The sequence below is a fragment of the Olea europaea genome, unplaced genomic scaffold (genome assembly GCF_002742605.1).
Source record: "Olea europaea var. sylvestris unplaced genomic scaffold, O_europaea_v1 scaffold447, whole genome shotgun sequence".
Classification (NCBI taxonomy): Eukaryota; Viridiplantae; Streptophyta; class Magnoliopsida; order Lamiales; family Oleaceae; genus Olea; species Olea europaea.
In genome coordinates, this window is record NW_019262776.1 from 93,847 (window position 1) to 110,209 (window position 16,363).

Consider the following 16,363-nt stretch of genomic DNA (forward strand, 5'->3'; position numbering starts at 1 on the left):
ATGGTGGTAGCTCTGTCTAAAAACACTAGTTGAGTTATTTCTCGTGCAGAAAATGTATAGGCTCCGACATTATAATAGAATCCCTTATTTGCATAGCATCCCAACACATAATTACACATAATAGAAAGCAAATCTCCACGGGAGAGCGCAAAGTTCAAGGTCAAATAATGATGTCACGCTCAATGCAATAGCTCTTTCGTATTGCAACTTCATTGTGTAATGTAAGTACTATCACTTGTCGATATGGGCGGATTTAGGGACGAGCAGGCTAGTGCTACAGCCTGTCCGTCCGCCCCAAATCCCCTTTAAAAAAAATTAGTAAAATTTTTTTTTCATGTGTAATTTTTTTTTTGGCTGTATTAGTCCGTGTTTATGCCGGAAGCTGGATCTGCCAATACTTGTCGAGTTATATTATGTATGAGGAATGGCTCAGCCTAATGTGTCACAACTCATGCTCGTTTGGTAGATGATATTATTACTTTAATAAGTACACGTTTTCTAATGTTAGTGATTGGCAACAGCTTAAGTTAATGAAGTAATTTTTAATAAGCCTATCCCAACGTTCTTGTGCCAGCTGATACGATAAGCTATGCCCTTGTTTGATACCCATTTTTTTCAAAATACAATTTTCTCTCTCTTCTTTTTAACCACACATTTTTTAATAAAATAATATTACTCGTAAAACTAAAACATTTTCTTAATCTTTACCATACAATCTTCGCTAATTAACTATTTCAAAAATACATTCTTACTTAAAAATGGGAAACAATAAGAGACTAGGTGAAGAATAGCATGTTAATTCATATATAACTGAAGCATTAGAACAAAACAAAATAAAAGGGTGAGAACTATAAAACAATGTTATTTTCATGGCATAGAAATACATTATGCCACTTTTTTATGAGGATTAAAATTATATTTTTAGGTGATTTTGATAAAAAAAATTGATGAAATAAATTATTAAAAACTTATGAATTTCATAAAATATGTGATAAAATTAATTGTTGATTTTGACTTTTGAATTTTAATTCCTATTAAAGATGTACCGTACTTTACTGGACATCATGGACCCTACTACCACAAAGACGGGGTTTAAGCACAAAGCACTATTGAAAGTCCATAGCATTATCAAAATATTAATATTAGAGGAAAGAGGGTAAGGAAAAAATTCAATTATTTGTGGGCGAGAGTATGATAAAACCACTTAGTCATGTTTAAAAATAGGGGAGTGAAGAGATAGATTGATGTGTTAGAAAATAATTGGGTTGTTCCTCAGGGTATAGCTCAGTAATCCAAAGGACAGGAGTAAGGTTATCTCACGCCTTGCTGATAGATGCAGTGTGAGAGTTCGATTCTTGAAACATGAAATTTTTGTAGGTGCAGTGTACAAGCAGCTCTTGTTCTCTGACCTGTTGGGGCACATCCTACGATTTACCTCCTTCACAAAGTTCTAGGGACGGGACGGTGGGAGTCCTCAAGATTGGGATTCAACCTTTTTTTTAATAATTGGGTGATTTTATTTTAATTTTTCAAACTGTTTAATCATGTATCGACATGTGTTCAATCTAAATTTGAGTATGAATGTAAGTTATGATTGCTACAATAATTGTTAGGAAAAGAAACGGATAAATTTATCTCATAACAGAGTACAAGTCGCTAAAGCAGTCCACACAACACTTCATTTCGTGTCTAAAGCAGTCCACACGACACTTCATTTCGTGTGCATCACCTGCTCTGGGGAGCATCACACAATCCTTCTTGCATGATCTGAACTCCAAAACCAACTCCCTACAACAATATACATATATATACACCCTCTTGCATTTCGATTCTCGCTATATCTATTATCGCAAATATGGAATTGATTTGTCCAAATTATTTATGTAATTCATCTTCATCATTATTAAGCCCTTTGATTATTCAACCCGAAGCCCACAGCCCCTCCAAATTAAATTTTAGAGCAAGAAATAACAATAGAAGCGTAACTAGAATTCAAGCCCAGAATGGAAATTCGTTGGTACAACTCGATAGGCAGAGTTTGAGTGCAAGCAGTAACAGCGCTTTGGAGCAGTTGGATATTGAACGCGGTGTCTGTGTTCCCTTCCGCAAGTACACCCCCGAATCAGTATGTAATGGCATTTTGTTACCGCAATAATTTTTTATTTTATTTATTTCTTTATTACTCGTTCTTCAATATGGAAAAGATCAAGTAATTATTGGAGCATACACAATTTTGTAATAATTATTGAATTTTCATTTTCTTGATTTATTTTTATGGACCAGTAGATTTAGTTGTTTTAGTAATATAAAATTAGCTTATGGTTGCTCACATAATTAATTATAAATTATTATTTTGAATTTAACCGTTCTCCTTTTCTTTTTAGCAATCTCGCCAATTTAGAAAGTAGAACGAATAAAACAATTGGCAGCTGCTGATAATTTGACCGGACTAAAATTTTGAACTCCCTGAACTTATTACACTGATTACTTGAAGCCAACACATGTCATTTTGTAATCTTATTCGGAGGTTGATTAAAGTAGTAAATGCCGGCAATGAATCTTGGACACAAAAAAAGAAAATGGGAATTTTTTCCCTGCAGTTTTCACATTCTGTAAGCATCAAGTTCACAGCGAAAAATTCCATAACTGCTTAGGCCACTAAAGAAAGGGATGAACATACAAAAAAATTTAAGAGCTTAATTGATTGCTGTTTGGCAGGCTTTGAAAAGCCAAAAACTGCTTGAAACTAAGAAGCTACTTTTGAACTTCTTTAAATAATTTGTGGAATGCTTTGTCGGGTTAGAAGAACTTTAATAGGGAGAATGGCTTCATCAGGAAGCTCTTCTATAAAAATTGAAGTAGAAGCCTTGCCAAACGGCTTTGAATTCGGCTGAAATAAAATCTAAACTGAGTGGGATCTTGAAGAGAAATTATAATGCTGGGAAAGGTACAATAACGTGCATGATGTACAACAAGGTCTGTTATTCTTTGTGATTTGGAATCTGTATCTTGATATGGCATCAACAATATTTATTATCACAATTTTATAATTGTTTTTTCCTCGATAGTTTTGTTATTCCAGTATGTTTTATTTCGATTGACTGTTTTCGCAAAAGTAAGAATTGATAAGCGATAGCAAGGTATGGAAACAAGAACACTATGTCTTGCTTTAGATATATCACACATATGATTTATTTTGCATCAACTTTTCCTATCTTTATGAAATGCTTAAAAGTGCTATTGCTTTTATTTTTTTGTTAATTGCTAGTTTTTAATCAGTAATTTGGTTAATTAGGTGAGGAACAAAGTATTGGAATCAAGAGGAGCAATATTGTCATTGATCGGTAGAGGAGTGGAGATAGTCTGGAAGCTGGGGCTCTATTGGTCTGCGTTAGTGTATGATTATTCCGTAGGTCGTGATGAAGAGGTTGTTCCTTTTCGTGCTCGACAGCTTCGAAATCTCTTGTGTGATTTGGGCCCTTCTTTCATCAAAGCTGGACAGGTCTTTCCCCTCTTACTGTTTTGTCTGTAGGTTTATTCTAAGCCTGCTATTTTTTACTGGCTTTGTTGCCCGTTATAACTGCACAACACTTGGAACCAGGGGGTAAAAGAAATATTGAATTGGAGTTGTAGATCATTTAAAAATGTTCATATGATGATCAGTGATGTTAAGTGCGACCTTTCTTGAGTTATCACAGATACAAAATAATATTTTATGCCTATTGATGATCATTAGGAGAGCATTAAGTTCATGATTAATACAAGACAGGGATTTGGATAAAAAGCTCTAAGTAATGTTGGGAAGGGAAACTTTCTCATTACTCTTATTGAAACTTGCATGCCACTATATTATGTTCCACTTGGCTTATTAATTATATATAAACGTATCTTTGAACTTTTAATGTAAAGAGGTGAGAAAGTTGAAGAAGTAATTCCTGAGGTGAGAAAGTTAAAGAAGTAATTTCTTCTCTCTTATTTCTCTTTTCCTTTTTGAAATCCACAAGTCAAAAGTGCTCCTTGGAGTACAGTTGAGTATTCGTGGAGTTAACTAATTTATTTGAAAAGGAGAACATCACTAGATAGCATTTAAGGCCTTATGGTTTTGCAGATTTTTATAATTGCTATATGTTTCTGATGTTATTGGCCTATTGCCTTTCTGTTTTAAGTAGTCTTTGACGTTCCATTCTGGACCATGGAATATTGATGCTTGGACGCATTTCTGTTATTGTTTTCCAACTTACGTTGATATTGGTCACTTTACCCTTAACAGGTGCTTGCAAATAGACCAGATATTATTAGAGAAGATTATATGAATGAACTTTGCATTCTTCAAGATGATGTTCCTCCTTTCCCTAATCAGGTAGTCAGATGGCACTCTCTATGTTGATATATATATATAATTCTGTCATCGAAGCCCTTCCTTAAACTACAAGTTATTAAAAGTGGTATAGGTTGCCTTTGACATCATAGAAGAGGAATTAGGCCAACCCCTTGAAGCTATGTTCAGCAAAATATCATCAAAGACAATAGCAGCCGCAAGTTTGGGTCAAGTTTATCGAGCTACTCTCCGTGCCACTGGCGAGGATGTTGCTATTAAGGTTGTGCATCGCCTTCTTGATTCTTGTTATCTTTCATTATTTGGTAGCATTTACTGCTTTAGAGTTGGGCTTGTCTCTGGGGTTGCTATTAGTAATTATCCAACCTCATTTTTAACTTCCCTAGGCAATATGCTGGAAATTGTTCTATTCATCAAGATGTACAGTTAGTTTTAAATATCGCATCCAAAAGTTTAATGTGTTAGAGAATGGTCTCACATATTCATTTAAATATTGAGTTCAACATGTCCTTTTATGTACAGAGATTCAATTTTGGATTAAAGGCCTTATGTGTGCATAATTTACATTAGTTGGTGAAACAAAATTCGAACTCAAGTCTTTTGCGTGGCTCTGATATAATGCTATGATTTTAAAGGAGATGTTTACCATGGTATAATAACCTAATGAAAGAACTTTAAGAAAATTGTGCACGTTACGCCCTTAAGAATCCAGGCATGGAGGACGTGTTGAAGAAAACATTTGAATAATATATATGTCCCCTCTTTAAGAGCTTAAATTTTAAGATGATATGATTTACATATAGAGCATGTTTGGGGTGGCTTATTTTGAAGATAAGCTTCAATGTGTGGCTTATGCTTGCTTATTTTGAATGTAGGTGGGTCCACATTAAAAATAAGTCACACGTTCTATTCTTGCACATTATATTTTATTCTCTTCCACTTTCATGGATGATATTGATGAAATAGTATAGAAAGGATTAGTTACATATCAAGGTCACACGCTTTCAGCAGAAATTCTTTGAAATATGTACTCTGGGTTTAGGTAAATTAGTGATTGTTATTCTTTTTTGTAAAGAGCTGCTTTGGGATTACTATGTCAAAAAGATGACCAAGAATTTCACAAGTGTTGTGAATTGTGCTGCACTCCAATTTCGATAGAAGAAACATGTTTCTTTGTTAAGGATTTAAAATTCTATTTGCTGAAAGTACAAAAATAACACAAAAAAAGGAAGATGCACATCATGGTTTGCTTAGCACTCAAATAATTATTCAAAGTAAAATATGGATTAAACTTTTTTGTTTATTCCTTATTTCATGTATTCTAACGAACGAAAGTGAGGATTCTAGGGGCTTTGTTATGCATGCGAAGTCATTAGGCACTCTATCTCATCCACTAGAGTGTACATGAGGAAAAAAGTATCTTTGGACTATAAGATGATTTTCCTTTTCTTTGTAACATATGGAAACTTATTACAAGATCCCTTGTAGGTTTGCATCTTTTTCTTTACTGCTAGTCAAGAGATAGAGAGAGTTTATGGACGCGAGTTTGTACTATTTCTAGAGAGTCTGTTTATTGTGTATAGGTTGATTGAGAGTACAAGGAATGAGTTTAATGGAGAGTGATTATGTGGTTAATAGAGAGGGTCTTGTAATAATGGACTCTGTTATAGCTGGGCTCCTGTTGGAGCATAAGAAAAAGAAATAGAACAAGAGAGGTACCAAAAAACAAAATGGAGCTAGCAATCCCCTTAAGGACCACTGGCAGACCACTTTTGGTCAAAATGGTGTTGCCTTTGTGGCAAGTTGATCCTCTATTGCCTTTATTGGACATAAAATACTTGTTCAATTATGGGCTTGTTGTCAACGAGTATCAAAGTGGAAATGGAAAGAAGCTTCCTTCCAGACCTAAAAATTAAGGACAACATATGGATTATCCATCCTGGACTAAAAAACGACCTGGGTTGCCAAATTGATAACATATTTATTGACTAAAGAATTCCCTAGAGCAGTTCTCATGCGAGTTAAGTACTAAAAAAGATTAAAAATGGACACAAAATATTGAAAAATAAAATCAGGTAAACACAAACAACAACAGAACGAACTAACCTTATTTAAGATTAGTACCACTGGCTCATGACCAGCTATGTAAACAATAAGAGTTTGGACTTGTAATTAGCAATTAGGTAGATTTGTAATTAGAAATTAGGTAAATACCAAGGGGAAATAACTAAACCTTGAAGACGGAGTTAGGACCTGCTGACCTGTAATTGGAAGGATGAGGGACTGTAATAGGGTGTCTACTTCATAGAATAATGGAATTAAGACAATATACTTATGGGCGTGAGACATTGTTGAGGAATTTATTTAAGTTTCACTGCATCCTTAAGGATGACATTTCAATATCGTGTAGTGGTCAACAGAACTTAATGTGTTATTGATATCAGCTGAACATTGTATAATAGTTATGTGTTTCGGGTTCTTAGAAGTTTGCAGAAGACTTCACACCATTTTGTATAAACAATTGTGAATCTGTCCTCTTTCCTATATTTATGGCTTGGGTTATTTTTTATTTTTCATTCTGGTGATATGGTCTTCCCTGATGAAGTTAATTAATAGCTAAGTTCGGGTCTCAGATTGATGACTGTGACAATGAATAACAGATTGAACGTGTGTTTGCAGGTGCTGAGGCCTGAAATAGAGCCTATTATATATCGAGATCTGTTTCTTTTCCGTACCTTGGCTTCATTCTTGAATGGCTTCAGTCTTCAAAAACTGGGTTGTAATGCAGAGCTTATAGTTGACGAATTTGGTGAGAAGCTTTTGGAGGAGCTTGATTATACCTTGGTATTGCCATGCAACACTTTACTTTCAGTAAAATTTTGTTCGTGTGCGTGTTCAAGTATCTTAACGAATCTAATGTGTCTACGTTAGAATTTTTGCTCAGAAACATTTACGTATCTTACTCAACTTTAGCAATTGAATTAAGGACTAGGGTACGCCTTATAATTTCTTCTTCTTTTGCAATATTAACCAGAATTATAAAAGCCTCCTATTCATATTTCATAATTTTGCTTCTTACACAAATGTGGAGTTACATTATTTGTCCCCAACCCCCTTTTCCTTTTTGTTTTTCCAGGAGGCCCTTAACATTGAAGATTTTTATGCAAATTTCAAAGATGATCCTACGGTTAAAATTCCTTGGGTTTACAAGCAGCTTTCTGGTTCCCGTGTGTTGGTAATGGAGTGGATTGATGGAATTCGATGCACCAATCCTCAGGTTTGAATGCCAATCTTCTATTAAAATGTGGATTGTAAAGTGTATATTTTTTAATCGTTCTTCATGAATTCAGGCCATCAAGGATGCAGGAATTGATCTGGATGGTTTTTTGACTGTTGGAGTAAGTGCTGCTTTGCGGCAGTTGCTAGAGTTTGGTCTATTTCATGGTGACCCACACCCGGGAAATATTTTCGCCATGCGTGATGGACGTATTGCCTATGTGGATTTTGGAAATGTAGCTGTGCTGAGTCAGGTAATAATATTTTGTTGATTTTGGAAGAATAATGGTATTATAATTGTTTGTTTTTACTACTTCGTAATTTTCCCTAAATTGTATGTGGGTGTTTCCATTTCCTCCTCATCACGGATATCCTGTTATGACCCCTACTATATCCTGAATATGTTTATCAAAACTTTTCTTTCATCTCTTTCTTTCTTTATTTTTTGTCTGCGTTGTGTTGGGCGGTTTGGGGTTGAGCATGGACCTAGACTGGTTGTCCAAAATTATTAAATCCCACAAAGAAAACCATCTTTTTCGATTAGTTATGATGTATCATGGGCTGAGATTGGGTTATGAAGGACAAGGATGGAATCTTTGGCTTGTAATGCTATATGCCATTTTTCTTTTAAAAAGATGGTTCTATATTTAAAGTTGTCACAAATATTACAAATTTTATGATAAGTTTTAAAATGATATGACATACCAAAAAAAGGTTTTAAAATGATATGAGCAATTATATGTTTGACTCGACAACTACAGATAAGCCTTGTTCCCAAATGAATTATATGCCTGATTCGTAAACCTAAAAATGTTAGATCCCATCATAGCAATTTAATTAGTTTTTAAGTTGTGATATTTGTGAAAAAGGTCTTTAGAGGGAATATTTAAGCTTCCAAAAATTAAACTCTATCTTGACCCACTGTTCGTTGCTTGTTTTTTATACTTGCCCTTGACAAGAGGCATCCCATTAATGGGAGCCTGTGGTAGTGTATGAATGGTACATGGGAGCATGACCCTCTGTGAGACTTGAATGAATCTCACCTGCCTACATCAATCTATTCAAGTGCAGAATTCCCCTTCCGTTTCCTCTTCTCCCCGTGTATTGCCTTGCTGGAATCTATAAAAGTTATATTGAAATGTGATATGATTGAGAAAGCCCTTCTTTTAATGATGAGTAGGATTGCAACACGACAATGAGCTAGCCCTCTCTTGGAGGGAAGTAACACGCCAATTTCTTTTTTATATTCTATGACAAAATGGGGAAGAAGTACATACTAGTTGTATTTAAATATTTGGTCTGCTTCCATTTTTGGGAAGAGGTTGTCGATATTGAATTTCCATGTTTCTCAAAGAATTGGAACCTGGAAAAATGTTTTTCTTGTCCTTGCTGTTTTTAAATTTGCAAGTGCTTATCACATAATGCATAAGATTTTAAGAGTATATGTCTTCCGTCGAGGTGTCAGTGACTTGCATTTCCTGTGTCCCAGGCTGGTGATATATTGGCAACTATGCTGATATGTTCTACCTACCCACCTCCACAAGTTATATCTGAAGTATCTTTCCTATTATAATGATGATGCAATTATTCTTAGTCACCTTCGTTTTTTATGTTGCTTGTACGGAGAAACATGTGTCCTGCTTTCCTATTTGTCTGTTTTTGTTTTTCCATTCTGCCACCAGTTTTTTACTTCATTTCGACATTACATTGAAATTGGGGCATGTTCTCCCGGCTTAATTTTGCCATTCTTTTTCAGCAAAATAAACAAATTTTGATAGATGCTGTTGTCCATGCTGTAAATGAGGACTATGCTGAGATGGCTAACGATTTTACCAGGCTGGGTTTTCTAGCTAGTGGAACTGATGTCGCACCTATTGTTCCAGCATTGGAGGCAATTTGGCAAAATTCTGTTGGAAAAGGACTCGCAGACTTCAATTTCAGAAGTGTTACAGGTCCTCTTCATGCTTCAGTTTATACTTGAAAATCATTTCATTTCGTTTCTTCTCCTTTTTGACTTGGATGTTCTTGTCTGCCTTGTTCTGTTTTTGTCTGGTATGTATGTATCCTCCATAATTGCAGCACAATACACAATGCCTTGCCCATTTTAAAAATGAAACACAAAGTATTTCCAACGGAGAAATTACAAAATAAATATTTTTAGTCAATACCTTCCATAAACTTACAAATTATATTATGATTTGTGTTATCAGCAAATATTTGCATGCACGAGCACACATTTGGAATATTTCATGAGTTGTATGCAGCGCACCTGTGATAGCTTTTCATCTGGGAAGAAAAAATAAAGATATAATATCTTTCAGTTTTTTATTGAAAAACAAGGCTTCTAATGTGGTACAACCGTATTACAAGCTAGCATTTTTTAGAACAATCTTGATCTATGATAAATCCCATGTGCCATGGATCTTAGTTCTGTACTTGATCTAGCAATTACTGTGATAGCTTAATTACACTTTCAATTAGGAGTGACAATAGAAGAATTTGGAGGCAGAGGTGTGACGAAGAGAGCAAGGTAACAGCATTTTAAAGGCATCGGCAGTGCATTGTATTCTGTTAAGGGATTAGGGGTATTATGGGAATTATAGCATGAAGTGTGAGTTAGAATAAATGGTGAGGAGGGGTAGTTGCAGGGCATTCAGAATTTTGGACCGTATTGTCGAGCCTCTCAAATGCCCGACAACACTTTCTAATCTCTTTTCAATTTCAGTTGCAATTCTATTCTGTACACCATTTACTTTCAGAAGATACAAATAAAAATCCATTTACTGTTCTATTCCATTGTTTACATTACAATTCAAATCACAAATACAATCCAAGTCATGATATGCACTTGATCGAGATCTGAAGCTTGCAATTCAATTCCAGTTAGCTCCTGTTACAATCACGAATTCAGAGGTTCTATCACACTGTTTCTCTTTTCTTCTTGCTGTCATGAAGTTACCTCTAAGAATGTAAAATGTCCCAAGTCAGATCTTCGATCTGTCATTGACCTTTTCAAATCTACGAGTATATGCTTCTAAAATCAGTTCTTCATTTATGGTGAAGAGAAATCCACTCTTTGGGTAGATTTCAAATAGTGTGAACTGTAAATTCTGTACCCTTCATGTGGATTAATTTCCCTTGGAGAATGCATGAATTGATTTATGACACTCAGGACACACACTGTACATATATGGTCTCATGGGTAACAGATATATCAACTTCCCTACTAGGCATAGATACCTTACAAGGTGATAAGGCCACTGCACTCCTCTGAGGTTCAAAATTGCCTTTTATGATCAATGTTTGGCAGTATAGAGTTCAACTTTGTGGAGGCAAGGAGAGTTGGTTTCACAATGGCAAGGGCTGAGCCTTCTGTTGACAGAGATACAAGCTTCGTCCTTCCTCAGCCTTACAATGGATAAAACTTCATCCAGAGATGGAAGTTCTATCTATCCAAGAATCCGAACCCTTTCAGGGTATTCCATGTTAAGACCCATGAAAAAGCCAAATATTTGCTCTCTTTTGGACGTTATCTTAAGATTTTGATAATGATTGAGTTCCACTACAGCCTTTACATGACATTACAATACTCAACAGAGAAATTCTTGGTAGCAGCAACCTTGGTCTTTATCTCGTAAGTTGTGCAGCATCCCTGACTTTGGAATATGCTAGTTTAACAGCTTCCCATATATCAGTGATTATTGGATTTCGAAAAAAAGGGAAGGAAACAAATACATTATGAAGAACTCTTTCAAGAATTACATCATATCCCGGTGAATTCACTAACAAACACATACAAGTATCATTTAAGAGAAGTATAAAGAAGGGGGGAACATGTAAAGTTTTGAATATTAAGGAGGTAAAGTAGAAATTCAATCTTTAAGGTGCAAGATCAAATTGCATCGAACGTGTTGTAAATTGAATTAGCCCGTTAGTTGCCAATGGTGGTTATTGTTGTTTCTGATATCTAACTTTTACTTGGAATGGTTGTATTGGAGTCTTAGGTGTTTGGTTGAGCTTCTTCTTTCTTCATGGATTTTAAGTGGCTAATTACCAAAGATAAAAGAACTTTTCTTTGTTTGCCATCAAAAGTTCATGACTTCTTGTAAAAAAGGCACTGACAACATTGACAGATTATAACTTTCTATAATGGCATCATTGTAATCACATTCATTAACAGTATATTTGTTTGCTTTAAATATTACTACGTCACAAGTAGTCAATAAAAACTTCTTTCTCATACGCTGCTATCTGACTCTTAACAAAAGAAAAGTTATTTTATTGCAGGCAAATTTAACCAACTAGTTTATAATTTTCCCATCCGGATTCCAGAGAGGTTTTCTCTTGTAATCCGTTCATTATTGACTCAAGAAGGCATCTGTTTCACACTGAAGCCAGATTTTAAATTTCTTGAGGTGAAGTCTCTCTCTCTCTCTCTCTCATCTTACATTCTTGTAAAGTGCATTGCTGCTTCTGGTCATGCAAAATGCATTCCCATTTTCCATTTTATAAAGGTCATCCGATTCTCGTGCTCGAGCAGTGGCAGGGTCTGAGTCTTCAGGAGCAGTGACTTCCTCTGCAGTCAAATTAAGAACTAAGCTAGAATATGAAACATTTGAACATTTCCAGGTCTTTAACTGGAAAAGGGGCAGAAAATGAGGAAATGGGTTAATCCGATTTTATGCGTTACCTCTTCTGTAACAGCTTAAGCTGAAACTTCCTTGACAAAAGCTATGAATCATCTTAATAATTTGTGAAATCCTTTTTGACTTTCCTCTTTCTTAGTCATCACCCTAAATCATCTGCCATTACTTCCAGCGCCACCCATCATAAACATCCGAAGGCAATATCCAACCTCACTACTAAAAACTCTTGGCCTTTTGCTCTCTTTCCTTCACATCTTGCATCTCCATCCTCCAAAAATCAATGGACTGTGGAAAACCCATCTCACCTCCAAGTTTGTCAATCAATATTTTACTCATAATACATGCTGTTCTCACTACTCGAAGACAAACCTCCATCGATAATTTTGAGCGTCTTTTAGACCACCTGAAGGCTAATCTCCCATTCATTATGCTCTCACCAATCATAAAATGAAGCCATGTGGGAGGGTCCTAAACTCATTCAAAAGCATTTTATGCATTATAGCAAGAAACTGTGAACTAGAATTTGTGAACCTAAGTCTTCCTATATCAATTCTGCAGATAGCAATTTTTGATAAAAGTCCTTAGTCGTTTTTGTTTCTTTATCAGTCTTGCCGTGGTGCAATACTAATCTCATTGATGGTTTTCCTTTTGTATATCTACCACCTTACTAACTATGAAAATTTTGTAACGATAATTAATAATATTTCTTGCTGAAATCAATCCGACATTTCTCTGCAAGGGGCAAACATTTGTGAAAGATTAAATCCAGCATCATTGATGTTAAATGTTAATAAATCTGAGCAATTAGATTTTTATTGGTTATGGAGTACACTATACAATAGCATAGAATACCTTATGCCTCGATTATATTTTGTGATGTATTTCCTAATGTCAAAATGGGGAATACTAAGCAGTGGTTGCAAGTATTCAAACCGTAGTATTAATGAATGCGGAGTAGGAACACCACATTGTTGTTCTCAGATAATGTGGCATAATAGCATAATCTGACCTTTTTCAGTCATGCCGGTCATTTCTGTTACTTTTTATTTATTATTGCTAAACAAGCATATTTCTAGGTTGCCTATCCATACGTGGCAAAGCGCCTCTTGACAGATCCTAATCCCGCATTACGTGAACGGCTTATTCAGGTTAGTTAACATCCTGTGGCCATACTCGTTACATTTTCTAGTTTCCCCAACAATGTACATGTTTCTAGTCGTTTCAAAATGTTGGAACCACTTCAAGCAAATATTTTAAATGTGATGACATGGGCAAGCTATAGTCTCCCAGATCCTATATGCAAAATGCCTTTTGACCAGCATATCTTGCTGTCTCATATCCAAATAAAGGAGAAAAAGAACAAAGATTTTTTTGACATTTTATCTTTGCTACTATTGTAGTGGGTATGCTGTTAATAAACATTAATCTGCAGCTTAGCCATATGGAGTTTTAGTTGCTTTCATGGGTTCTTTTTTGGTGATTCAGTATGCCAGTTATATACATTGACTGGTAGTCTGGTTCTTAGTCCCCTAAACCTTTTCCTGTCTAGTTCTCTCAAGCTGAAATCAAACTGTTATTGGATAGAAACCATGTTTTGTTGAGGGTGGGGGAAATAAGCAATGCCATTGTAATAAACAGCTAGGGTCTGTTTGATTCCCATTCTTTGGCCACAAAAATGAAAAATATGATCGTTATCCATCATTTCAAGTCGCCATATTTGACTCTATATTTTGCGTAAGTCTCTTAACGATTATATTTTTCATTCTCATTCTTACAAAAAATGGGAATCAAATAGTGTCTTAATAGGAAAAATGAAAGCTTTTGGTGTGCTATGAAGTTGTTTGAGTTTCTAAACTTTTATGGAGAGGCTTTCTTAACAAGTTTAGTTCTAACTTCGTTTCTTGGTTCTCTTTTCATTTTGGCTAAAATGATCAATGTTTTATTTACTCATTTTCCGTGTTAATTGTTAGGAAAATATTTCTTATACTTTGTGTTTTCAACGTTGTTGGCAATCCGTTCACAGTTCTTACTATTGTACCCGGATTGAGTTGTCAGGTTCTGTTTAAAGATGGCGTTTTCCAGTGGAAACGACTTGAGAATCTAATTACTCTAGCAAAAGAAAATGTCACGAAAATGAGCAGCAACCCTGCATTGCAAGGAAATAACACGTCTGTATCTTTTCATTTCCTAGTTGCTTGATTTGTTTATATTTTTCTCGATTGGTGAAACCTGATTATCTCCCCTTGCAATCTTATGTCCATTGTGCTCTGTTTGATATTCAGGCGGCAAAGGTCTAGAGCGTTGCAAGTTGCAAGGAAATTGGATCTCACAGACACAATCAAGGATGGAGCCCGGCTTTTCCTAGTAGACGAGGGAATTCGTAGGAAGCTTCTTCTTGCTTTGACGGAAGATTCCAAACTCCACGTCCAAGAGGTACGTGATGACTCTAAAGAATTTAGTTTTATCAGACTGCTGAAACGTAACAAAGTCTATATGTATAGCTTGTAGATGTGTATAGACTGCTCGAGGACCAAATAGATGTGCCTTCGGTAGCTTTGCAAGTAGCACAAGGTAAATCTTCATTTGACATCAGTCAATGATTGTCCATCATGAACTATTAGCTTCTTTAATTTCACGCGCGGATCATCTGTACTTGCAGAGTTACCATCTGTTGCTCGGGATGCAATTCTTTCCTGGAGTGCCTCTGTCTTATCAGATCGATAAATTTAAATCTGGTGAAATTAATGACATTTGACTTCTCCCAGTTACTGTCCTACGAAGACGGCTCTGTCCTTGTGTGATTTAAGCGTGTACATGTTGTAAATGTCTTTTGCTAAAGTTGACATGGCACAACTTCAGTATAGAACCAAATAGTGCATGAAAATTACATGGATTAATCTGGTTTACCAGGGTATGGGCAGGAGCGAATCCAGGATGTTGAGCTAGCACGGGCGGTCGTAATAAAATATTAAGGGCTCGTTTAATGTCATTTTTTTTTTACAAAAAAAATGCATTTTGAAATAGTGATTTGATGGAGAATGCATAGTTAAAAATAATAAAAAAATTCGAATTTACGTGTAATATTATTTTATTAAAGAATATTTGATCGAAAATAAGGAAAAGAAAAATGTATTCTGAATTAAATGGGAATCAAACAAAGCTTAAAATTTAAATAAAATAATTATTTTGTTGAAATTGAACATATATTATTTTGTTATAAAAATAAATCGTACTCATTAAGTAACATTATTGCATTGTATAATTCAAAGAAAGAGCACGGTGTTAGAATTTTTACAATTGCATTAAACTCACTAAAATCTTACATATATTATTTTGTTAAACTTTATATCACAATTCATCAAGTGTCATAATGGTCAAACTTTCATTATAATTTAGATTGCTCACAGGTTTGAATACCCACTGGCCCTTTCATTATTTCAATGGTTTTTGGTAAAAATTCTATAACTAAAAATTTATACAATAAATTGGTGAACAGTTTCTAACCTAGGACATCAAAGAAGCACATGCAAGTGCTAACCAACTTGGCTAGAAGGCATGGTTGAAAGAAGAATGACTTACCAGTAATATATCCTATATATTTGTCTATTTTCAGCAAAAAAAAAAAAAGGTTCTTGGCGGATCCAGCACGCGCGGCCGCGAGGACTTACCGGGTGTTGGATCCGCTAGTATGGGTTCCTACCGACTACTTAGACCAGGTGGGTCCTGCATTGTGTAGGGGTTCCTATTGACTTCTCACACAACCCACCTGTTTGTGAGTAGTCGGTACCTTGACACCCCTGCAAAACTCAAATTACATGGATGAAGGGATGATGAATTGCATGGGATCTACCTGTTTGTGAGTAGTCGGTACCTCGGCGCTCCAGCAAAACTCAAATTACATAGACGAAGGGATGATGAATCTATAGTTTGACTCATCCCCGGCATAATCTACATTGAGTTTTAACATTGTGAAATTCGTCAAGGGGGTGTGTAAAACAGTCCTCTTTTCCTTTGAATAAGCATTAATCAGTGAAACTTTTTAATGTCTTCATTGTACCCTGTGGAACTAATTTAGTGCCCCTTACTACTTGGGGAGCATCCAATG

General features: G+C 35.4%; 1 protein-coding gene across 1 annotated transcript; it reads left to right on the forward strand.

Annotated features, from left to right (window-relative positions):
* Positions 1–1,695: 1,695 nt before the first annotated feature.
* LOC111388018 (protein ACTIVITY OF BC1 COMPLEX KINASE 1, chloroplastic) lies at positions 1,696–15,172 on the forward strand. The gene is made up of 14 exons (XM_023012674.1): positions 1,696–2,125; positions 3,296–3,502; positions 4,271–4,360; positions 4,452–4,598; positions 7,016–7,180; positions 7,473–7,613; positions 7,687–7,866; positions 9,369–9,564; positions 11,900–12,027; positions 13,335–13,406; positions 14,314–14,426; positions 14,541–14,691; positions 14,760–14,829; positions 14,918–15,172. The coding sequence occupies exons 1-14, from the start codon at positions 1,856–1,858 to the stop codon at positions 14,980–14,982; spliced, it is 1,995 nt and encodes a 664-aa protein (XP_022868442.1). The 5' UTR covers positions 1,696–1,855; the 3' UTR covers positions 14,983–15,172.
* Positions 15,173–16,363: the final 1,191 nt, after the last annotated feature.

What these genes read in the sequence shown, in the direction of transcription:
- LOC111388018 (XM_023012674.1), top strand. Translation starts at nt 1,856, where the DNA reads ATGGAATTGATTTGTCCAAATTATTTATGTAATTCATCTTCATCATTA. An exon ending in CAATTTCAGAAGTGTTACAG is followed by an intron (nt 9,565 to 11,899) that starts GTCCTCTTCATG and finishes ATTTTATTGCAG; the next exon opens with GCAAATTTAACCAACTAGTT. An exon ending in AGCTTTGCAAGTAGCACAAG is followed by an intron (nt 14,830 to 14,917) that starts GTAAATCTTCAT and finishes CTGTACTTGCAG; the next exon opens with AGTTACCATCTGTTGCTCGG.